A 25,784-nucleotide genomic window follows, 5' to 3' on the forward strand; every position below is an offset into this window, starting at 1 on the left:
CCTACTCTGTTAGCTGACACTTACTATGCTATTCACAGTAGGCATGGTAAGGGTGGGGCTATCAGGTGTTATCTCCCGCTTTTGCTCAGATGGTTCTTGTCTCTCCTGCCAGTCAGTGGACCTTTTGTGGATGCTCAGAGCACGCATAAGTGGACTCAGAGGGTTATGTCTCTTACTTCCTATGATATCAAATGGCAATCTTACCGGATGGATGTGCGTAACGTCATTATGAGCTATGGAGGATTCCGTAATGTGCCACTCGTAGGGACTAGGGGTTGCATCAATTACAACCCGGTTCTTTCTCTTCGCCAGTTGGGGTTTGTGATGAAGGGAAGACCACTTGAGGCTGAGGTAGCAGAAAGTGTGTATTTTGAGAAGCAGAGTGACCCGGATAGATTGGAGCAGATAGGAGGAGCTTGGAAGTCTATTGGTATGAAGGATGGATCTGTCTTAGGGAAGAAGTTTGCCGTTGCTATGCCCGATTACACTGATTGGGTCAAGGAGAGAGTAGGAACTTTGTTGTTACCCTACGATAGGATGGAGCCGTTGCAGGAGCAACCACCTTTGATCCTTGCTGAGAGTGTGCCTGCGGAGCACTACAAGCAAGCCCTGATGGAGAATCGCCGTTTTAGAGAGAAGGAGCAGGATACCCAGATGGAGCTGTACAAAGCCAAAGCTGATAGTTTGAACTTGGCTCATCAACTCAGAGGAGTGCGAGAAGAAGATGCTAGCAGACTGAGAAGCAAGAAGAGATCCTACGAGGAGATGGAGAGCATGTTAGATGTAGAACATCGGGAGTGCTTGAGGTTGCAGAGAGTTGAGGCCAGCTATCAGAAGAAGATCAGAGACTTGGAGAAGCAACTCAGAGATAAAGACATCCAGTTGAAGAAGGAAGTAGACTTGAGAAAGGCATCAGAGAACCACCTTGGAGGAGAAGTGGTAGAGCTTAGACGACAACTGAAGGAGAAGATCACTCTTTTGCCAGAATGTTCAGAATGTGACCTGTTGATAGACCAGTGTCAGTACTTGAAGACTCTCATTCCGGGAGGCCGTTTGTCTTAGCTTGTATCTTTGATGTGTATGTTGAGAATCACCTCCAGGCTTGTTGGATGGGATTCATTGTTGTACTCCGATTGTTTGGATTTTCTTGGTCGACTTTGTTGTATGATCCTGTTACTCATATAGATGAAGTTGTTGGTTTCACCTTGTACTCATCACTCTTGTGTTTGTTGTTTCTGTGCTTCTATGTTGTTCTTGCTGCAGGTTGCCATCTTTTGAGGATGACTCAGGCTCTTTGAATGCCTGAGGAATGAACATATCATGTGCATCATACGCATCATTAGCACCATACTCATATCATTTTGCATAACAGGTGTTCTTGGTCGTGACTTCTCACTCTTAGTTCCTGTTCAGGCAGGATAGCTGATCAACGTCCGCACCGCTACTCAACAAGACTGAATCAACAGAGAGGTATGGATCAAGTTCAAGCTGAGTTGGCTGAGATGAAGGCTAACATGGCCCAGTTTATGAATATGATGCAAGGGGTTGCACAAGGTCAAGAAGAACTTCGAGCCATGGTTCAGAGACAAGAGGTTGCAATTCCACCGGTCAACCATGCTCCGCCAGAGGGAGGCCCGGTCAATGATAATAATGTTGCTGCTGCTGTACCCATCAACAACTATGCTGTAGGTGATGAGTTGGGGGGTATTCGAATCAACGGTCAACCTATTGCTCCAGATGCCGCTAATGCCAGAGCAGTCCGTGCCCCGGCCCGTAATCCTGCTCCGATTGTTGACAGACAAGAGGATATGTTCACTCTGCTCAGTGAAGACGAAGACGTTCTGGGAAGGGTTGATGAGAGGGATCGTAAAGTTGATGCCCTTGCTGAGAAGATCCGGCTATGGAATGTCAAATTCTCTCGGTTTTGATGTTACCAATATGGGGTTGGTGGAAGGTTTGAGAATCCCTTACAAGTTCAAAGCACCGTCCTTCGATAAATACAACGGTACTTCTTGCCCTCGCACCCATGTGCAGGCTTATTATCGAAAAATCTCTGCGTATACCGATGATGAAAAGATGTGGATGTATTTTTTCCAAGATAGTCTATCTGGGGCTTCTTTGGACTGGTACATGGAATTAAAGAGAGATTTGATCCGATGCTGGAGGGATCTGGGTGAGGCCTTCTTGAGGCAATATAAACATAACATGGACATGGCGCCTAGCCGGACTCAGCTGCAGAGTCTATGTCAGAAATCCGGAGAGAGCTTCAAGGAGTACGCCCAGAGGTGGCGTGAACTGGCTGCTAGAGTTCAACCCCCTATGCTGGAGAGGGAGTTGACAGATATGTTTATCGGCACTCTTCAGGGTGTGTTTATGGACCGGATGGGGAGCTGCCCATTCGGTAGTTTTTCTGATGTTGTCATTTGTGGAGAGAGGACTGAGAGCTTGATTAAAACTGGGAAGATCCAAGATGCTGGTTCCTCTTCTTCTAAGAAGCCGTTTGCTGGGGCACCTCGTCGAAGAGAGGGTGAAACTAATGCTGTTCAATACCGCAGAGATCAGAACAGAAGTCAACGCTGTCAGGTTGCTGCAGTGACCATTCCGGCACCTCAACCTCGTCAACAACAACAACAAAGAGTTCAACAACCGCAACAACAACAACAGCAACGTCCGTATCAGCCCAGACAAAGGATGCCTGATCGACGTTTTGATTCGCTACCCATGTCGTACGCCGAACTGCTGCCCGAACTACTCAGGTTGGGGTTGGTTGAGTTGCGTACAATGGCTCCGCCTACAGTATTGCCTCCTGGGTACGACGCCAACGTCCGTTGTGACTTTCACTCTGGGGCACCAGGGCATCATACTGAGAAGTGTCGGGCTCTCCAGCACAAGGTCCAAGATTTGATCGATGCCAAGGCGATCAACTTCGCTCCAGTGCCTAACGTCGTAAACAACCCTATGCCTCAGCATGGTGGGCATAGAGTGAACAATATTGAGGGGAAAGAAGCTGAAATCTGGTTGTTAATGTTGATGATGTTCAGACTTCTCTGTTAGTTGTGAAGGGCCGTCTGCTGAATGGGGGTGTCTACTCGGGCTGTGATGAGGATTGTTTGGGCTGTGCAGAATCTGAGAATGGTTGCGACCAGTTAAGGGCCGGTATCCAGGGTATGATGGATGAGGGTTGTTTGCAATTCAGTAGGGCTGTAAAAGATCGTGGGACAGTGTCAACTATCACCATTTACTTTAAACCGTCTGAAGGACGTGGACAAAGGGTCGTTAGTGCACCTGCAACAAATGGTACCCCAGTTACCATTTCCGTGCCTGTAACCATCAGTGCTCCGACTACTATCGTTGCGTCTGGAAGAAGGGCTGTTGAGAATAGTAGAGTCGTGCCGTGGAAGTATGATAATGCTTATCGCAGTAACAAAGGGCTGAAAGTCAGACGAGACCAGTGAATCAAACTCCAGTGACCATTGGTTTACCGAATAGAGTTCCTGCAACTGTTGGTCCGGCTGTGGATAATGTAGGGGGTCAGGAGGTTTTACCAGAAGCGGTCGTCTGTTCGCACCGCAACCTTTGAGGATGCTAATGCTGAGGCTTCTCGCCAAGCAAAGGGTAAGCAAGCTGTGGTTGAGGAAGAACCTGTCAGAAGGAAGCGCCCGAGGGCTCATTTGAGAAGACGTGGAGGAGTTTATGAAGATAATCAAGAAGAGTGACTACAAGATTGTAGATCAGTTGAATCAAACTCCGTCCAAGATTTCTATACTTTCACTGTTGTTGTGCTCTGAGGCACACCGTAATGCCTTGCTGAAGATGTTGAATCTGGCTTACGTGCCTCAGGAGATTTCTGTCAATCAACTGGAGGGTGTGATGGCCAATGTGAGCACCAGGCATGGTGTAGGATTCACCAACCTGGACTTACCGCCTGAAGGGCGGAACCATAACAAAGCCTTGCACATCACCATGGAGTGCAAGGGGGCAGTGTTGTCTCACGTATTGGTAGACACCGGGTCGTCGCTGAATGTGTTGCCTAAGCAGATTCTGAAGAAGATTGATGTGGAAGGGTTTGTGCTTACTCCCAGTGACCTGATCGTTCGTGCTTTCGACGGATCCAAACGTTCTGTGTGTGGGGAAGTTACCTTGCCTGTGAAGATAGGTCCTGAGGTATTCGATATCATCTTCTATGTTATGGACATCCAGCCCGCCTATAGTTGTTTATTGGGGCGTCCATGGATTCATGCAGCAGGGGCAGTCTCGTCGACTCTCCATCAAAAGCTCAAGTATGTCTGGAACGGTCAGATTGTGACCGTGTGCGGTGAAGAAGAGATTCTGGTGAGTCATCTATCCTCGTTCAAATATGTTGAGGTGGATGGCGAGATCCACGAAACCTTATGCCAGGCGTTTGAGACTGTGGCTCTTGAGAAAGTGGCGTACGCTGAGCAGAGGAAGCCAGGTGCTTCAATTACTTCTTACAAGCAGGCTAAGGAGGTTGTTGATTCTGGCAAAGCTGAAGGCTGGGGCAAGATGGTGGATTTGCCTGTCAAAGAAGACAAATTTGGCGTTGGTTATGAGCCTCTCCAAGCAGAGCAGAATGGTCAAGCGGGTCCGAGTACCTTTACCAGCGCTGGGCTGATGAATCATGGCGACGTCTCTGCAACCGGTAGTGAAGACTGTGACAATGATTGTGATTTGGACAACTGGGTTCGCCCGTGTGCACCAGGGGAGTCTATCAACAACTGGACGGCTGAAGAAGTGGTTCAAGTTACTCTTCTGACAGAGTAATTTTCTGTTGTTTTTTCATTTTGCATGAAAATCCTACGATCTGCCCAAGGCGTAGTGATTCATTGTAGGGCCTCATCATGTTTTAATGATTATCATTAATGAAGGACATTTTTGCAATCAAACTTTGTGATCCCTGTCTTTCTATTTTTTGTTTTCATCTTTTTTCAAAAAACAATAAAAATGGCAATGTTTTTGTTTTTTGTGACTTTATTGAACTCTTTTTCTAAAACAAAGCATTAAACATGCAGAAGCGATCTTATGGCATTCACTATGAACAGTTCTGTTATGGCTCAGTATGATTTCGACAATCCCATCTACCAAGCTGAAGAGGAGAGTGAGGAAGACTGTGAACTTCCTGCAGAATTGGTCAGATTGCTGAAGCAGGAGGAAAGGGTCATCCAACCTCATCAGGAGGAGTTGGAGGTTGTTAATTTGGGTACTGAGGACGCCAAAAGAGAAATCAAGATTGGGGCTGCTTTAGAGGACTCTGTCAAGAGGAGGCTGATTGAGATGCTGAGAGCATATGTGGAGATATTCGCCTGGTCATATCAAGATATGCCTGGGTTGGATACAGACATTGTGGTGCATCGATTACCTCTTAGAGAAGGATGTCCTTCGGTCAAGCAGAAGCTTCGTAGAACGAGTCCTGATATGGCAACTAAGATCAAGGAAGAGGTTCAGAAGCAGTGGGATGCGGTTTTTGGCTGTTACAAGTTATCCCCCATGGGTGGCCAACATCGTTCCTGTGCCGAAGAAGGATGGCAAAGTCAGAATGTGTGTCGATTACCGGGATTTGAATAGAGCGAGTCCGAAAGATGATTTCCCATTACCTCACATTGATGTATTGGTTGATAATACGGCTCAATCCTCGGTATTCTCTTTCATGGATGGTTTCTCTGGATATAATCAGATCAAGATGGCGCCAGAGGACATGGAAAAGACGACATTCATTACACCTTGGGGCACGTTCTGCTATAAGGTGATGCCATTTGGGCTAAAGAATGCTGGTGCTACCTATCAGAGGGCAATGACGACTCTTTTTCATGACATGATGCACAAAGAAATTGAAGTGTACGTAGATGATATGATTGCGAAGTCGCAGACAGAAGAGGAGCACCTGGTTAATTTGCAGAAGCTGTTTGACCGGTTGAGAAAGTTCAAGCTGAGGTTGAATCCGAACAAGTGTACGTTTGGGGTGAGATCAGGGAAGCTTTTAGGCTTCATTGTCAGTGAGAAAGGGATTGAGGTTGATCCAGCAAAAGTCAAAGCTATTCAAGAGATGCCTGAACCGAAAACGGAGAAGCAAGTCCGTGGGTTTTTAGGGAGATTGAACTACATTGCAAGGTTCATATCTCACCTAACTGCCACGTGTGAACCAATTTTCAAATTGCTTAAGAAAGAATCAAGCAATCAGGTGGAATGATGACTGTCAGAAAGCTTTTGACAAGATAAAGGAGTATTTACAGAAACCTCCAATCCTTATACCTCCAGTTCCAGGGAGACCTCTGATAATGTACCTGTCAGTGACTGAGAACTCGATGGGGTGTGTATTGGGACAACATGACGAGTCTGGTCGAAAAGAGCATGCCATATACTACCTTAGCAAAAAGTTTACCGACTGTGAAACAAGATATTCACTGCTCGAGAAAACTTGCTGTGCTTTGGCCTGGGCTGCTCGCCGACTGAGGCAGTATATGTTGAACCATACTACCTTATTGATTTCTAAGATGGATCCAGTGAAGTACATCTTTGAGAAACCGGCTCTCACCGGACGCGTTGCTCGTTGGCAGATGATTCTAACAGAATATGATATTCAGTACACGTCACAAAAGGCCATCAAAGGTAGTATTCTGTCAGACTACCTCGCCGAGCAACCGATTGAAGATTATCAGCCTATGATGTTTGAATTCCCTGATGAAGACATCATGTATCTTAAGATGAAAGATTGCGAAGAGCCTCTTGTCGAGGAAGGACCGGATCCGGATGACAAATGGACACTGATGTTTGATGGGGCTGTGAATATGAACGGTAACGGTGTTGGGGCAGTATTGATCAATCCTAAAGGTGCTCATATACCTTTTTCTGCCAGATTGACGTTTGACGTCACCAACAACGAAGCTGAGTATGAGGCTTGTATCATGGGGATAGAAGAAGCCATTGATCTGAGGATCAAAACTCTTGACATATTTGGAGATTCCGCTCTAGTGGTCAATCAAGTCAATGGAGATTGGAATACGAATCAGCCGCATTTGATTCCGTATAGAGATTACACCAGAAGAATACTGACGTTCTTCAAGAAGGTGAAGTTGTACCATGTCCCCCGGGATGAGAATCAAATGGCTGATGCCTTGGCTACTTTGTCGTCTATGATCAAAGTTCATTGGTGGAATCATGTGCCACATGTTGCGGTGAATCGACTCGAGAGGCCTGCGTATGTGTTTGCAGCCGAGTCTGTTGTGATTGATGAGAAGCCGTGGTATTATGACATCAAGAACTTCCTCAAGACTCAGGAGTATCCTGAAGGTGCGTCGAAGAATGACAAGAAAACCCTGAGAAGGCTAGCTGGAAGCTTCTATTTGAATCAGGATGATGTGCTGTATAAGAGAAACTTTGACATGGTCTTGCTCAGATGCGTGGACAGACCCGAGGCGGACATGTTAATGCAGGAAGTTCATGAAGGTTCCTTCGGTACTCATGCCGGCGGACATGCAATGGCTAAGAAATTGTTGAGAGCGGGTTATTACTGGATGACTATGGAATCCGATTGTTTCAAGTATGCTCGGAAGTGCCATAAGTGTCAAATTTATGCTGATAAGGTGCATGTACCACCAAGCCCTCTGAATGTCATGAATTCGCCTTGGCCGTTTGCCATGTGGGGCATTGATATGATTGGGAAGATTGAGCCTACTGCTTCGAATGGACATCGCTTCATTTGGTAGCGATTGACTATTTCACCAAATGGGTGGAAGCAGCTTCCTATGCTAACGTTACCAAACAAGTGGTTACCCGGTTCATCAAGAAGGAAATCATCTGTCGTTATGGAGTTCCGGAGAGAATCATCACTGACAATGGTTCGAATCTCAATAACAAGATGATGAAAGAGCTTTGTAAAGATTTCAAGATTGAACATCACAATTCTTCTCCTTACAGACCGAAGATGAATGGTGCTGTAGAAGCGGCGAACAAGAATATCAAGAAGATTGTGCAGAAGATGGTCGTTACGTACAAGGATTGGCATGAGATGCTGCCTTTCGCTTTGCATGGGTACCGTACCTCAGTACGTACGTCGACCGGGGCAACCCCTTACTCCCTTGTGTATGGTATGGAAGTTGTCCTACCTGTTGAAGTGGAGATTCCTTCTCTGAGAGTTTTATTGGATGTCAAGCTGGACGAAGCCGAGTGGATTCGAACAAGGTTTAACGAGTTGAGCCTTATCGAGGAGAGACGGCTAGCAGCTGTATGCCATGGACAGTTGTATCAGCGAAGGATGAAGCGAGCCTTTGATCAGAAAGTGCGTCCTCGAAGCTATCAGATCGGTGATCTAGTTTTGAAGAGGATCCTCCCTCCCGGTGCAGATAACAGGGGCAAGTGGACTCCTAATTATGAAGGTCCATATGTTGTGAAAAAGGTATTCTCCGGTGGAGCCTTGATGCTTACAACTATGGATGGTGAAGACTTTCCGTCTCCTGTTAACTCAGATGTAGTCAAAAAATACTTCGCATAAATTGACCTGCTGGACAAAAAGAAAAAAGAGTCCAGGCAAAAAATGGGCATCCCGGCGAACCAAAAAACAGAAAGGAAAGGTTCGGGCAAAAATTAGGGATAAAATGAAAAGAATTTGTACACCCGGTAAGTCGAAAACCCGCAAGGGCGGCTTAGGCAAAAATGGGTATCCCGGTGGATTGAAAACCCGAAAGGGCGATCCAGCCAAAAGAGGGATTAAAGCGAAGACTACAGTCTGAGTTGTCTGTACTTCATCGAGCTTTGTCGTCTGCCATCTCGAAAGATGTGATCCGTCCAGTCATTCTTCTCAGAAAGCAAGGAGTTGGGAGGAAAACTGATGATCTGTGAGTTATAACAGAATTGGGAAATAGTGGATGTTGTGTTCACATTGCCATTAGAATAGATTTTTCCTTTTGTGCGCAATTACCTCTTTCTAGGAATTGCTTCCCAATGTATTTGCCTCTTCAGGCACATTTTCAATCAATAAAAGTCGTTATGGCTCTTTTGTTTTTATTTTTACTGTTTTGTTTGCAAAAACGTCCGAATTTTTGATAAGCATTGCATATAAGAACATGAAGGCTACACAATAACGTGCAAAAAGATAAAACATTTGAAAATCATTTTGAATGTTGAGGACACTTGAGCGTATCTTGTCCATGTATCCCCTGGGGGCATTTTGTTGTGCTGTTTTTCAGGTTGGCATCTGTGAGGACGTTTCCTCAGCAGCATATTTTCCCCAAGCAAGTTTGGAAGCTATCAGAGCTATGTTCCCCTGCGGAGACGTCTGTGGATAGTGCCTTCTATTCCCCAGCAGATCCAAGGATTGCCTATCCCCAGCAGGCCTGTATTTGCCGATTTCCTCCCCGAGTGAGGCAGGTTCATTGAAATTTATCTCCAGCAGTTATCCTATCTGTGGACTGGATGGGTCGTCCCCAGCGGAATAACTCTTATTTTCCCAAAGCAAAGTTTTTTCCTATTTGTGGATTGGTTGGCTTTCCTCCAGTGAAGTCACCAGGTTGTCCCTAGCAAGTCGTCTTATTACTCCCCAGCGAGTGGCTTTGTTTACTCCTCAGCGCAGTCGTTTTGGTTCGTCCCCAGCGTTGTATTGGTTGTTCCCTCAAGCGGAGTCCCCGAGTGGATTAGGTCCTATGAAGGATATCCCCGGCGGAGTTTACCTTTCCCCCAGCAGCAGTGTTATTCTCCAACATGAGTGAGAAGTCGTTGCTCTCCCTGCAGGGTCTCCCCGCAGGGTTGGAGTACCCGATCAGTTTTGGCTCCCCAGCCGGAGTTTTTCATCATTTTTGCATTTTTGCATTTTAGTGATCATTGCATCCTCAAACTGCGTAGCATTCCCATTCAATATGGAGCATTACGCCATAGAAAAATTCAAATATATGCATTCATGTGTTAACCTCACCAGACCGTATCCCCGGCAGAGGCGGATCATTTCATTCAACATCAGCACAGCAAGTCTGCTACAGTTGCTCTTAACAGCATTCAGGATTGATATCCCCACAGAGGTTTATTACCTCACCCGTTGGCGACAGAAAGTTTGTTTCTCCCCAGTGAGACCCCCAGCAAGTGGTCAACCTTGCCTTGACATATCTAAGATGACGTTCTTGTGATACCGGTAAGTGTCATGCCAGCACCCACGTGCGTTTCTTTGTTTGGTGTCGGTAAACACCATTGTTTCGGTGTCTGTAAACATCGGGTATTCTCCCCAGTCATCGGTAAATGTCTGGTCATCATTTTTGGTGTCGGTAAACACCATTGTTTCGGTGTCTGTAAACATCGGGTTTTCTCCCCAGTCATCGGTAAATGTCTGGTCATTTTTTGATGTCGGTAAACATCATCTTTCGGTGTCGGTAAACATCGAGTCTTTCCCTCAGTCATCGGTAAATGTCTGATAATCCCCAGCTAGAAATCCCCAGTAGAGTCATCTGTGAATGTCCTATCTGGTTTCCAGTTGCAAATATTTGTTTTTTCCCTTAGTGAAGTGTTCCCCGGTCATCGGTAAATGTCTGGTCGTTTTTGGATGTCGGTAAACATCATCTTTCGATGTCGGTAAACGTCGAGTCTCATCCCAGTCATCGGTAAATGTCTGGTCATGCTTTGTTTCCTTGTTGATAAAATCAAGATCCCCATAAGTCGTCGGTAAACGTCTTGTCTGATTACACCACAAAGATTTTGTTCCTCCCCAAGTGGAGACGCCATCGGTAAATGGCCCCGTATGCTTCGATATCGGTAAATATTGAATGCCCAGTTTTATCCGCCATCGATAAATGGCCCCGCATGCTTCGATATCGGTAAATATTGAATGCCCAGTTTTATCCGCCATCGATAAATGGCCCCGTATGCTTCGATATCGGTAAATAGCGGATCCCCAGTTGCAGTAGCCATCGGTAAATGGTCGAGTTGAAGTTGATATCGGTAAATGTCAAGTTTCTTTGAAACCACCATCGGTAAATGGTTTTGCTTCCTTTTACATCAGAAGTTGTTTCCCAGCAGCCATCGGTAAATGGTCTTGCTGAAGTTGATATCGGTAAATATCAAGTTTCCAATTTCAAACCATCCGTAAATGGTGTTGCTTTTCTGAAGTCGTCATGCAGTTGTCATCGGTAAATAACGTGGTTCTTCTTGTATTATATCCAGTCGGTGCAAATTTCTACGGTTCTTTGGTATTCAATCCCTGTTTACCCTGAAAGTCTGACAGCCGTTGCTATCATCCGTTCGGGTTCCCAGCTGATTGAATAGGGGCAGCTGTAACACCTCAAATTTGCACCTATCATTGTACATACATTTTCATTATTAGGTCATTAACATTTAACATAGTCCACTGCATAGCATTGCATTGTCCTTTGCCCCAAGTGCAAGATCATCAGACAGATTAGGTCAAACTGGTCAGGAGATCAGTCAGTCAAGCAAGCAAGTACAATTTCCAAGGAGACAAGGCCCTAGGATTGGTCCAACATGTTCACATGACCTAGGGATCCTTTGGAAGTGTTTTGGTCAAGGGTTGGATGTTCAGAAGTCATCAGTCAATGCACAGTCAGTCAGAAACCCTAAAAAGTCAAACTTGGTCAACTGGGTTTGATTTTATGGTTTTGATGGATGGATTTGGTTTGAGAGAGCTTATTCATGTCCAAATAGGCCTCATATATCATGGCAAACATCATCATTGAAGAATTTGAAGCCAAATCAGAAATTTCCAAAAATAGAAACTGGACCTGTAATTTTAACTGCCAAAAATGGAAACTTCTTGAGCCTAAACTTACATCATGATACAAGCTTCAAATGAATTTATGCCCAACATGAAAGTTTAAGATCTTGTTCTCCCATTTCCAAAAAGTCCAAGAACTCTCAATTCCCATGTATGGTTGGCAAGTTATGATCGAATCATTTTCAGAAATTTTTGAACTTCAAAAGGCCATATCTCTCAAACCATTTGGCCAAATTGGGTGGGGTTTTTTGCAACAAGTCACATTTGATCCCCTATTTCCAAATATGCAACCATCATTCACCAAAACATCATAGATCAAAATGGCATTTTTGAACTTACATGAATTAATTTCAAGTGAGGTTGAAATTTGACTTTTTAAATAACCATTTTTAATCATTTTGGCCAATTGAGAATGACTAGAAATCATATTTTGGACATGTTCAAGGCCCATTTTCGCAGCTACAGCTCATGCACCATGCCACTTGAGTGAAATTAGCAAAAGGACACTTTTTACCAACTCCAATTCCACTTTTTCATTAACCTTGATTAGTACCATTAAACAGAGTATATATACATCATTTTCTCTCTGAAAGAAACCCTAGCAGCCACAGAAAGAACAGAAAAAACTCACTCTCTCAAAATCTCATCTCTTGCCATTTTCAAAATCTGTCAACAATTGTCAAAGAACTCAACATTGCCTTGCTTAATACAACATCTAACCACCATCTTGAGCTTGTTTCCACCTTCATTTCACAACTGGAAGGCCATTTCCACGACTGTTTTTGCTAAGCTCCATCAATGGCAGAAGTTGATTAGAGTCATTCCAAGCTATCTCGAGCCAAACCCTCTTCATCATTCAACTTTGGGGAGCTGGAGGAGCATCTGTTTCACCTCAACTTGGCCAAACAACAACTGTATTGCAACTGCCTTTCCAAATTGGTAAGATTTCGATCTCCTTTTTTTATCAAACTATTACATGCTTTAGAGAGATCTCTTCATGCTGAGTTTCATGGTAGTCTTGCTTTTGAAAATGATTGAGTATGTATGAAGTTATGCTGAAATGAATGTTGGTGTTCAAACTTGTTTTTGCTCGATTCTTGATTTGTAGTGTGTTTTAATGCAAATGAGTAATGGATTTGTAATGCTGATTGCTTGCTGGTCATTTTGGTATACCCAATTGCAATTTCTGGAAAAAAATTTGGTTGAACCGATTTGGGGAGATGAAGCTTCATACTGTTCCCATAAACCCTAGCTTGTTCATGAAATTGCCCAGAACCCACGTGCATGGCATGGCCCTGTAGCCAACAGCCAATGAAATTATTTCCTGGCCATGTACCAAACGACCGCGTTTGGATAAGTGGATCCATCTATTTACAAAAATGCCATCCGTGGCATGTGACACATTGAATTATATTGTTTTCTCAATTTTAATTTCATTTTTGATCTCCAACTTTGAAAAATCATAAGTTCATCATTTTAAGTCCAATTTGAATGGGATTTTTTGCATTGTCTTCATCATGACCTCTAGTATTTCGTCATATTTTTTCCAGATTTTTTTGATGAATGGATTTTATTTGGTATTAGGGTTTGTGACATGTGACAATATTTTGCACCTTTTACCAAAACATTTGTGAAATAGTGACACTTTATCCTATGGCCTTGAAAATTTTTGTGCACAAACTAGACACATCCATGGTGATTTTGGTATAGAGTTCATGAATTTATCTTCTCTGGTCATTGAGTTATTGATTTTTTGAAGTAGGGTGTGACAATTTGTGTCACACCAATGATGTGCAACTTCTTGATTTTCTTTACCATGCCTCTTGACCTCAAATTGGATTGAATTTTTGCATGAAAGTACTTGAGTATGTCTAGTTTACATGTGATTTTTCTTGGAATTATTTGTGGCATTTCCTAATTGTTTGAGATTTTTCTCCCCTGTTTGGTCATATGTTGACTTTTTGTGATACATGTTCCCATTTCATTTGTGAAATTCTCATACTTTATTAGATGGACATGAAATTTGACATGTGATTAGTAGACATCTTAAGCTTTGCCATGGTTTTAGTCCCATTCATTTATCATATGCCATCCCTGATTTATGATTTTTTCAAGTTGATGCATGTTTGGTTGACTTCTTTGAGCATGTTCAAAATTACCTTGCCTTTCTGATTTTCATTGACTATCTTCTACTTGTCCAAATGAGATGAAATTTGACATGCATACCATGCTATGGGTTGTGATTGACCATGATTTATTCGGTGATTTTTGGAAATGTTTAAGATTGCTTTTGAGCTAAGTCTTGCTGTTGACTTCTATGAGCTTCTGTTTGCAATACCTTGACCTAGCTTGTTCATGAAATGATGATGATAATTGATATGAATGTGAAACCAATTGGTATTGTTTCTTAATTGTTTGAACATGATTTTGGATGCTTGCCACTTGCTGTTTTAATGTTTTCATTCCCTTTTGACCCTAGGCTTGCCCTAGTGGTCCTGCTACTCACATTTGAGTTCATGTTTTCAGGTTGACCAACAGTTAACCAATGAGACCAATACAAGTTGATTAAGTTTGATTGTTTATCATGAACTAACTTGTGTGTTTTGTAGGTTGCTTGGCTCACATGCCTTGAGCTTTGTGCATTGCACATTTATCTGCTTGTGTTGACTGTTGACCTTTGTTTCATTTTGATTTAACTTTGACTTGTGTACTAATGTTGTCTGACTGGTTTCAGGTACTTTTAGTTGCTTAGTTCCTTGTGAACTTTTGCATTTGCTTTGCTTGATAAGCAATTTGCATTGAGGTATAACTTCTCATCTTCATGTAGTCTGGAAGACCTGGCCTGTTACTTGGCCAGGCAACTGTCTGAAGTCCTCCTTAAGAGGCAATGTTTGTGACTGTTTACATTTGTCCTGTACATATTCAAAGACCTCCTAAGTGAAGAGGCATTGGCAGACACAAGGGATGTGCAATCCATCCCCTGCTATTCTGTGTGTCATCTACTTTGCTCACACCACTGTGTTGACGCATTGCAGATACAAACCCAAGATCTTGTACAATTGTACAGTTGAGTCAGTTTCAAATGTGTAGAAGGGTTCCCACCTTCTGAACCCACACATTCTTGTCTTAAGCTCTCCCAGGCCAGGGATAAGAGCTGTGAAGTCTTATCTTCGCTCACCTTTCATCTGCTTCACCTTAGCCCCTCAATGGCAAGGTTAAGAGCTAACACTACCCAGTTCCAGTGGTTTGTTTGTTGAGGTTGATATGACCCCTCGACTAAAACCTAACCTTGTTTGAGCCCATTGCTTGCATATAGTGTGTGCTACTTGTGCTTGTGTGTTTGCTTTAGCTTGCTTCCTGTGCAAGTTATGTTTAGTTTGACTTACTTCCTGTGCAAGTTAAGTGTGGCTTGCTTCCTGCGCAAGTCATGATTAGGATGGGCTTGCTTCCTGTGCAAGTTAGCTAGAAACCTTAACTTAGGGATGATTTTGCATGATAACATCTAGGCTCGAGTCGTAGTCTCCCTAGTTGTGTCTCCCTCTGTTATCTGGTTAGGCTAGTCCTTTATCCCTCTGTAGGGGAACTACGTCGCCCTGATCCTCATACCAGATGAGGTACGTAGGCAAGAGATGAGCAGATCTCTCCGGGCGCCCTTTTTCTTTTTAACCTTTGTGTCTCCACACTCTTTGTGTGTGTTTGGTTCGGATGCTGATGTAAGTCCAGCAATTGGCATTCGGGCTCCACGTTTGCCCCTTGGTGTGTTTCGGTTCGGATGCTGATGTAAGTCCAGTGATTGGCATTCAGGCTCCACGTTTGCCTTTGCCTGTGTTTGTTTGTGTGCGTGTCAGCCGAGCTACGAATGCTCTGATTCTCCTTCGTCCAAAGGAGATACGTATGCATAGGATGCGACATCCTAGCGAGCATGTGTCGTTTCCCCAGTCCGAACTACTTTGACTCTGATGTCTATGCCTGATAGACTAAGTAGGCCCAGGATGCGATATTCTGCCGAGTCAGTCTCTTTTGTTTTCTTGTGTCTCTTTCAGCCAGTTTGTGTGTGTGTGAGCAGTGTTTTTTAGCAACCATTTTTCCTTCCTATTGTGCGTGGATCCCGTCGAGTACGACGGATGCGTAGGGGTGCTAATACCTTCCCTTCGCATAACCGACTCCCGATCCCATTCTCTTTGGTCGCGAGACCATGCTTTTTCCAGGTTTACTCTGAGCGTTTCCTTTCCCTCTTTTGGGATAAATAACGCACGGTGGCGGCTCTGTTGTTCTTGTTTTCCCGCCGGTTTTTCGCGTGATGCGACACTCTTATGGCGATGGAAACCTTTGATGCAGATCTAAGGAGCGATCACGAACGTTGAATGGTGGCAATGCCTCTACTCAGTCCACACGAATGGATTCCTTCAATCTCAGTGCTAGCTGTTACGAATGAAGGCTTTGAGTGTGTGTGTGTGTGTGTGTGTGGTGTGTGTGTGTGTGTGTGTGTGTGTGTGTCTGTGTGTGAGAGAGAGAGAGAGAGAGAGAGGGAGAGAGAGAAACGAAATTTCATATGAACAAATGCTTATGCACAAGGGTTCTATTTATAGAACCACTTGTGTGGGTTGTAAGCTAAAAAGCCCACTTAAGTGTATGTGGCACATATCTTATGATATACCAAAATCACTTAAGCATGTGGTACCTTATCATATTTTGTATTCTACTTAAGTGTGACATACCTTACGATGTTCTACAATTCACTTAAGTGCATTGTACCTTACGGTGTTTCTTATTTAATCTATCTCTCATCAATCCGTCCTTTTGTGTGTGACCCTGTAGGTTCTCGTGATATTGGTAATTATATTAAATCACGTATTTAATATAATAAACAGTTAGCGGTATCTAGCAACACATCACTGTTACCCAAGACACAAAAATGTCATGTGATCTGACAAATCCTTTTGTGATAATACTTATATGTATAATTACCCTTTTGCCCCTATGTCTATATTTAACACAAGGCATAGATCGTGTCATCCTTGTCCAGTTCAATATTGGGCCCGTAGACATTTATCATGTTACGCAAGATGGGAAAATTCCATCTAGGTCACTCATGACCCTCAGCATGCTTCGTGGAGTACCCATCAACTGTCTTTATGGTCATCCAGTTACGGACAATGTTTGATCAACAATAAGGCACTTGACTCTACATCTAGGGTCCATAGTGGTTTCAGGTCGAAGGGTGGTATACACCACTATCACCATGAGAATAACTTATGACACTTTGCATAACATTCTATATAGTATTCTCATAGCGGGTCAATTCAGTATAAATATTACTCTTAATATTCATACCTATGTTTAATACTTGATAACTCGTTATCCATGATCCATGAGATGTGATCATCAGTCTATATACATAATAGTCTTAATGCTTTAATGTTATCCCACTTTACAACAAAGCTCGACTACGGATATTTTAAGAATAATGTCCTTATGTTTAATGGGATCTCATGATTAAGTCACACTTGATACATTAAACGGACTAACTATTCTAGGGACTTTATTAAACAAACATAATAAAGAAAAAGCCTTTTATTATTAATAAATAATTCGATACAAGTATCAAAAGTATTGGCCTATATGGCTTACACCAACAATATCAGCCATCAAAGTGACCTCTTTTGAGCCATTACTTCTGGCATGGGCAAATTATGTCATGCGATTGTCATTTCTATTGGAATATTTGTTGATGTAACAACCCCTAGAATAATGTCTAAACTTTTAACAACAATAACATTAAGTTCCTTCATCTCCACCTTCTTTTTGAATTTTTTATTGTGAGGAACAACGTTCTTGCTTGTCTCACTCCGACTTCTTGAGCTCTTGCCTACACCATCACTTTAATTCAACTTCTTCCTCGACCTTTATTTGTCTTTATTGTTCCTTGAGCGGTATTCTTTCATATTATTGAATAATTTGGCCTACAAAGCTTGTTTAGACACCTTATCTAAATATCATCCTTAATTCATGAGCTTCAAGAAATACTTGCAATTACTTGAGATTCATTTCAAATAAATACTTGAACTCTTCAATGGCCATAACAATATGATAAAATTTGGTTGGAAAAACTCTTAGAACCTTATCCACTTTCTACTGTTCAAATATCTTATTTCCATATGACTTCATTTGATTGGTCTAAACCATCAATATTGAGAAGAACTCAATAATTGCTTCACTATCAGTCATCTTCATATCCTCATATTATTTCCTAAAGAATCACATCTTGACTTTTTTAACTTATCATTTATGTGGATCTATGTGCTTGCATGTATTGTCAAGATGATCCAATATTGTGTGTTTATGGATAGCAAAGTTGCAAGTCAACTAAGTACCTGTTAAGTCTTGATGATGATAGCACTTAATATTAAACAATATCTAGTGAAGTTCGTATTTGTTGAAGATAGCACAAGAGGTCGAAGATTCTAAAGATGGTTGATTAAGCTATCCTCTTGATGATGTTCTTGAAGATCAAGTCATCTCTTTGAAGTCAATAATGCGGTAAAACAACATTCAATTGAAGACTTTTGTTTCAAGGTTCACAGGTGGTTTAACCTCTCAACTCTCAAATAATGGTAATCAAAATGAAGACATCTCAAGCTTGATTAAGAAGATTCAAAGTTATTGTATGATACTAAACTCAAGGATAATAATTCTAAGACTTTAAGTGTTAGAGTTGTGAAAGAGAGGAGGTGTGAAAGTTCACCCGGTCGTGTCCGTCTGGGTGACCAGTGTCGTGTGAAGACACAAGTGTATTTATGGAAATACTATGGAAAAATCACACACACACTAAATACCTTTGAGAAGCTTCTCATATTTTATTTAAACCATCTAAAAATGTTTTTAAGGCATAGTCAATTGATTAGAGGAGTGCTTGATTGATTGGAAGATTTTTTCCAACTGAAAAATCGATTAGACCTAATGACATGATTGATTATTTTCACTAACTTGAGGCTAAAACCAATTGAGACATTCTCTTAATGATTGGTAATGTCTAAATATCAAGGCCCGAGATAAAATCCATAAAATTCCCTCCTTTTTCTCAGATTCGTACAACATGGAAATCAGGTATAAGCAGTGGTGGGGGACAAGGTGTAGTGTGGTAGACTGTTGGTACAGAGGTCCATGCGGCATTTGTCCTTTTTGTTGCATGGCGCATGTAGTGGGTTTACTATGTACTATATTTTATCTTCTAGCGTGTTTGATCATATCCTTTCACCTTGATTCTTCTTACAATGCATAGTGTGCCATGTATGCCCTATGAATGCAATTGTTGTTTCTCTTTTTCTCTCAGTTGCTTCCAGCCTTCTGCTTTCCTTTGGCTCTCAGTTGTTGCCCCCGGATGTCTTTCTTGACCTCATCAGAACTAACCTTTCAAAAAGCAACAGACACATGAAAACTATAAAAGAGAGCACCTATTGTGTTATTAATAAACTACTTTAAAAATAGCAAAATGCAATGAATTTAACTACTAAATGATAAATAAAATAGAAAATAAACGTCTTGCTCATTTTAATGGTGTTTTGAAGAGATGTAATGAAACATACCTAGTTTTAAATCAGGAAAAATGTCACTTTATGGTAACTGAAGGTCCACTTTAGAACACAAAATCTAGTCAAAATATATTGAAGTAGATCAAGCCAAAATATAGGTCATCGAAAAGTTACCTCCTCCCATTAATGTGAAAGGAGTGAGAATTTTTCTAGGACATGCCGGTTTTTACCAACGGTTCATAAAAGATTTCTCCAAGATTGCAAAACCTCTTTGCAACTTCCTAGTGAAAGAAAATGATTTTGATTTTGATTCTGACTTGTTTGAAAAAAAAATTACTATTAAAGACAAGTTAGTTACTGCACCTGTAATCGTCACTCCAAATTGAGAACTACCATTTGAACTTATGTGTGATGCGAGTGATTAAGCAGTACGAGCATGATCAACACCACGAAAAAATTCCATGCAATTTATTACGCTAGTAAAGTTTTAAATGAAAATCAGGTGAATTACACCACCACCGAAAAAGAATTACTAACTGTGGTATTCGCATTGGAAAATATTTCGACATATATAATTGGTTCAAAAGTTGTTATTTTCCCTGATGATGCAGCGTTGAAATATCTCTTCAATAAAGGAGATTGTAAGTTGAGATTATTCAGATTGATATTGTTGTTACAAGAATTTGACTTAGAAATCAAAGATAAAAAAAGCGTGCGAAAATGTATTTGTTGATCACCTATCCAGGTTGGAAAATAATGAAGTGACTAAGAAAGAAAATAACATTACTGAAGAATTTTTGGATGAACACTTGATGGTAATCAGCAAACGACTTTGATTTTCTAATATGGATAACTACAAAACTAGAAAGAATGTCCCTGAGGGCTACACCCAGCAAAAAAAATTACAAATAGGCTAATCATTAATTGTGATTTGAACCCTATTTGCTTAAAATTAGTGTTGATGGTTTGATTCACAGGTGTGTTGCAAGTGAAGAGGCAAGAATAATTCTATGGTAATGTCATGGTTCATCATATGGAGGCCACCACAGTGGAGAAAAAATTGCAACCAAAGTACTTCAAAGTGGTTTTTTGTTGCCAACTTTGTTTAACGATGGTAAATTGTATGTCCTAAATGTCATAAAACATGTAACATCTCAAAAGGGGACAAAATGTCCTTAATGATATGTTAGAGGTAGAATCTTTCGATTGTTAGGGAGTTGACTTCATGGATCATTTTTCATAACTCGCATTTTTACATTCTTGTATGTCTGGATTATGTCACCAAATGGGTTGAAATGATTGATTGTGTTGCTAATGATGCCCACATTGTTTCTAAATTTTTGAAAAATAATATTTTTATTAGGTTTGGAGTCTCTAGAGTTTTGATCAGTGATGGAGAATGCATTTTTGCAACAAATATGATGTTCACACTATTTCTAAATTCCTGAAAAAGAATGTTTACTAAGTTTAGAGTCTATAGAGTCTTGATCAGTGATGGAGGACGCACTTCTGCAATAAATATTTGGAAGGTGAACTTGCAAAATATAGTCTAAAACAGAAAGCATTCATATCTTATCATCTTTAAATTTGTGGACAAATAGAAATATCCAATAGACATTTGAAACAAGTTCTTAAAAAGATGGTTGCTACTTCGAGAAAGGATATGTAGTAATAAAATGTAAAATGAGGAAGGAGGGTATTAGTTTAATGATTGATTGAATAATCCAATTTGTTGTCTCAATTCTGTTGTACTAGTTAATAGTTTTGACCCGAATAACTTTTGTTTTGTACATATTTAGCCTTTTAAAACTCTAGAATATGAGAACTCAAAAATACACTATGAGTTCTAGAATTGAAGGGGATATTTTTAACATTTTCAAAGGTTGAGGTGATGGAAAAAAATTCACTAAAATGTGATAAAATCAATAAATTTTCAAAGTCAAACCACCGCTATTGAGGCACATGAGTCCCAAGTTTTTCTCCGATATTGATCTCCAACAAAAGTATAAGAAGCAAGAAGAAAAACAACGGTAAGAAGTAAAGCAAATCGTTGGCCCCAGATCATGCCTTTGTTGGGTCTTGTCATACAGGATGAACACATTGTGGCTGTAATTATAACACTCGAAACTGAGCAAAATCTTAAATTAGGAGGCAGTGAATGTTCTCATGAATCTTATGAGATCTTTCGTGCAATCCAAATTTTAAGATGTTAAAATTGCTATTCAATAGCAGTAGACAATTTCTCTAAAGAAATCTTGCCATCATTGAAGATTGTCATGCTGATATAAGGATCTTATTTACTTCAAAACCAAGATTCTATTATTGATAGAAAGATTATATAACTTTGGTGTAACGCAACAAAAAAAAAAGGGGGGATGTTTGTCATATATACTGTGTTGTTGAATAAACTTTTTTTAGTTAGCAAATATCTTCAAACTTAACTCATTTATATACTAGAATGAAAAAGAAAAAGTTTTCGAACATTAGATTCGTAGTTACTATCATCAGTATAATTGACAAAACTTAATTCACTTGAAAAATAAAGTTCCACTACTAAATCCATCATCCTTATTAGTCCTATTTGAAAAATTACCCATTAGCACATTGCACAACAAAAATAACAGATGCAGCAAGTATTTCTGCAAGGAGAAGGACCTGCAGTACTTCATAACAAAGTGAACCTATGACAATATTTTCTATCATTATATCATCCTAAGAGTGCTCGCGTATATTTTTTCCCTTCAACAATCTGCCTCTATTATCAGTACCCATGCTAACCTCCCAATCACATAATCCACGTTAATTGGACAAAATATTGATACTACTCAACTTGTTTGCTTTCAGTAACAGGAAGGTAGACACCTTCAGCTGCCAACCAGATATTATCAGCGCGCTTTTCACGAATACCGCAAACCTAGTCAAATACAATAAATGACAATCAATAATGATAATCTACTTCCAATATCATAAAAATTAAAATATCAGGATCACAATAAAAAATAACATGTTATATGATATCATCAGCGACTACATTATTAGTAATGCACTACATTATTAGTAATGCACTACATTATTAGTAATGCACGCCAAATACCCAAGCAACTAGCCTAACAAATGACAACTGAAAGCAGCAAGTTAAGTACCCATAATTTTCTATGGTCTATAAAATTATCCGCACATGGCTGCAGATCTGCAATTCAATAAAGTATTGGCGAAAGACAAGAAAATTTTAAGATTCCATGTAATTTCTCACCTCCTGCTGTCCCCCAGCAATCCGACTGTATTTCTTATCATGACTATGTAGATAGCCTGAAGTGTCAACATGCTGAAGCCGAATCTTTTGATCCTGCTTCCAAGTCTTTCCACTTCCTTCTATAAAAAGCCTAACGAAAATAAAACCAATATAAACACTTTATACAATATAGTGATCTAGTTATATTATTGACCATGGAAAAACCATGTTACCTCCAATAGTCCCCGGTGTCAGAATCATTTTCTCCACCAAAGCAGCTGACCTATTTTCAACTCAAAATTATAAACCCAGTTATTCAATGGTTAGACTAGATCTAAAACAGGTTATATTTGAATCGTAACTTTAACTTCAATCTTATCACATTCAAATGCAAAGGAAATTAAGTAGGACCAAAAAATAATGTCTAGGTTTAAGAAAGAAAAAAATAGTCCGTTCTGTTTAAGTTCTATAATTCAAGAAATTATTAAGCAATGTCAAATTTATTTGCATTAGTCTATAAAAATGATGAAATAACTTATGAGTAGTGGTTAGTTGTATAAGTCTTGATTTTTTTGTAGTACAACAACTAAACCTTATCTCCATGGATAAGGTCAATTACATACTATATGATAAACAGTATTTATAATTTAATTTTTATAGAGATTCAACTAAGAGATACATCAGGATGTTGCAGTGAGTCATTTTCACTTGTGTTTTACTTCAGCAAAGGATAGGCATAGGCTTAAGACAAGTTTGAAGAAATACTGAAAGACTAAAATGGTTGAAATGAATACAAAGAAATCAAAGTGGAAAAATGCATAGAACTATCTAGGTTATATAATTGGTTTGATACCACATATGAAGCACCAGATTAGCAAGAGCTGGAGAAGAAATTATGGGTTAATAGCGGCAAAAGATGCATAAACCTGGGGTGTGAGCCAGATTAAATTGCAGTTGATTCAACTGTTTCTTTTTTTAATTGATTTTCCAATTCAACAATGGTTGAAAAACAGTTGAACTAATTAAACCATGACAGAGAGATCTCACCGGCTCAATATGGTCCGATTTTTAAGATATTGGTTCAAATAGCAAGGGTGAGTGGTGAATGTAAAAAGATGATGAGCTTACTCAAAGCTAAGAAAAAAGAACCCATTGTGGGTGATATGTATCCGACACATTATATCACATTGTAGTTGAAGAACTTTGAAAATCAAATGGTTATGGTAAAAACCAATAAAGGTTCCAATCAGATTTTGGTAAGAGATTAAAATATAAAGAGTATATTTCATCATTATATAGCGAATAAGGCACGTTAAGCTGTCAACAACCAACATGTAATATAAAAAATCCTTAAACATGATATATGATTGTATAATACTATTCATTTAGCATATAACATAATGTCCCAAAGTCAAATGATAGAATTAAATAGTGGCCTCTAGCATGTCTCTAAGACAAAAGATTTCGACTAGAGAAACACAAACAGAGACATAAAGAAGGTGCAAAAGGAGGTGACACACGCAAAATGTTTCAATTAGACACCAAATGCAGAGTCTTGTCTTTATAATCGCACATCTAATGAAGCAAATAAAGCACATTGCAATTTGCAACATTAGCTTATGCAAGTGGGAGAAGAGGTATAACAACCTATTAAAATGGAATCACCCGTGTTTTGTAATTTTAATTTGGCAGCTATATATGCAAGGGGGCATACACAGGGAACACCTTAGAATCAGCTTATTGAAGTGAAACATTTACCGAAAACACTTGCGGGAAAAATGAAAAGAAAACACACCTCAAGATTGCCTGATATTGGGGACGCATGCAAATGGCTGTGCAACCACTTCCTTGTCCTCATATGCTGAAATCTAACTATTGTGCCACTTTTAATGGTGTCGCCTTGTTTAGCTGAAGTTCCAGGCTCAGGCCTAACAATCTGCAAAACAATAACGCACATATCCAAAGTCAAGAACCAAATGCCCAAAACCAATATCAACACAAATCATCACAATAACAAAAATAACCACCTGGATATTAAAGGTCCGTTTGAATGAATTTGTTTTAAGCTTATCTACTGATATTAATACTAAGGAATGTTGAAAAACTTACGGAAACATCTTATAATATGTATATAAATTGTTTTCATCTTATTGCATAAGATCCCCGGATAACTTATTAATTATAATCAATATAGTAACAATTCGACATTATAGCTTATAAATAAGCACTTATGTGTTAAGTGTTAGTCCTATAAGTGCATAATTAATCAGTTTATCCAATCATAGCTTAAACAAATAGAAAGAAGAGATTATATTACCCAGTAACTGTTGGAATCATCAACCGCAGGAAAACCAGTAACCGATTGCTGTCCACTGCCAGAACCATACGGCACATCATGAGAATGCAACCTAAATTTCGTCTTCTCATGCATAAGCTTTATAACCGAACCATAAGTAATCTGAACCTATACAATTTCCAGATCAAACCAAACCAGTAACAAAAACAACACTTAGTAAATTTGCAAGATCTCTAACCCTAGACAACGAAATTGAAATCGAAATTGAAAGCAACGAAAATTTAAAAAAAAAAAAAAAAACCTCGACGCCTTCGGAGGAAGCTGCGGAAGCAGAAGCGGTGGAAGACGGAGAAACGTCAGGATCGAGAGTGAGAAAGAGAAAAATAGCGAGAGCGAAGAATCCAAGAGCCATTACGAAGAGAAACGCGATGAACCAGTTACGTTGCCAGATCGGAAGATCCGATTCGGAATGGACGGTTGATTCTCTGTATATGATTCGGGTCGACCCGGTTTGTTGCGAAGATGAAGAAGAAGAAGAAGAAGGTTTTCTTCGTGATAGTCCTCCCTGGTGTTGTGACCCTGAGGAAGCCACTGTGATAGAAATAATTTAGTGCATTCCACACTTCACCGTGAAAGAAATTTCGTTTGCGATTTGGTTATGTTATGGTGGTGATTGTGATGGCTTAATTCAACCCCTTCTTGCACGGTAACGTAACGAGTCGTTTCGATGGTTGAATGGACTTTTAGATGTACGTTTTGTGACATGGTTTGGTCCAATTGATAACGTACACGTGGATATTAGTGTTACGTGTATGCTTTTCAGTGGTTAGTTAGATTTTAGGGAAAATAGTACTTCGTTTTTCTATTTCACATCCTATGAAATATTCTGAAAAAAGAAAATTAACTTCGTCTAAATTATGTTCATTCAGTACTTTATTGACAATAATAAATATACACCTTTTTTATACACTTCTATTCATTTATTTAAAGTATGTAGTT

General features: G+C 40.2%; 1 protein-coding gene across 1 annotated transcript; it reads right to left on the reverse strand.

Moving 5' to 3' along the window:
- Nucleotides 1–21,716: 21,716 nt before the first annotated feature.
- LOC127087775 (stromal cell-derived factor 2-like protein) lies at nucleotides 21,717–25,550 on the reverse strand. The gene is made up of 6 exons (XM_051028705.1): nucleotides 25,087–25,550; nucleotides 24,807–24,953; nucleotides 24,285–24,425; nucleotides 22,723–22,772; nucleotides 22,511–22,640; nucleotides 21,717–22,171 (listed from the first exon to the last, which is right to left on the reverse strand). The coding sequence occupies exons 1-6, from the start codon at nucleotides 25,195–25,197 to the stop codon at nucleotides 22,079–22,081; spliced, it is 672 nt and encodes a 223-aa protein (XP_050884662.1). The 5' UTR covers nucleotides 25,198–25,550; the 3' UTR covers nucleotides 21,717–22,078.
- Between the last annotated feature and the right edge of the window lie 234 nt (nucleotides 25,551–25,784).

This window comes from Lathyrus oleraceus, chromosome 5, assembly GCF_024323335.1.
Source record: "Lathyrus oleraceus cultivar Zhongwan6 chromosome 5, CAAS_Psat_ZW6_1.0, whole genome shotgun sequence".
Taxonomy (NCBI): Eukaryota; Viridiplantae; Streptophyta; class Magnoliopsida; order Fabales; family Fabaceae; genus Lathyrus; species Lathyrus oleraceus.

Excerpts from the sequence above, each read along its gene's own strand:
- LOC127087775 (XM_051028705.1), bottom strand. The coding sequence starts at position 25,197 with ATGGCTCTTGGATTCTTCGCTCTCGCTATTTTTCTCTTTCTCACTCTC. Across the intron at positions 22,641-22,722 it reads GACACCGGGGACTATTGGAG|GCTTTTTATAGAAGGAAGTG; the intron begins GTAACATGGTTT and ends TATTTTCGTTAG. Across the intron at positions 22,172-22,510 it reads TTGCTGGGGGACAGCAGGAG|GTTTGCGGTATTCGTGAAAA; the intron begins GTGAGAAATTAC and ends GTATTTGACTAG.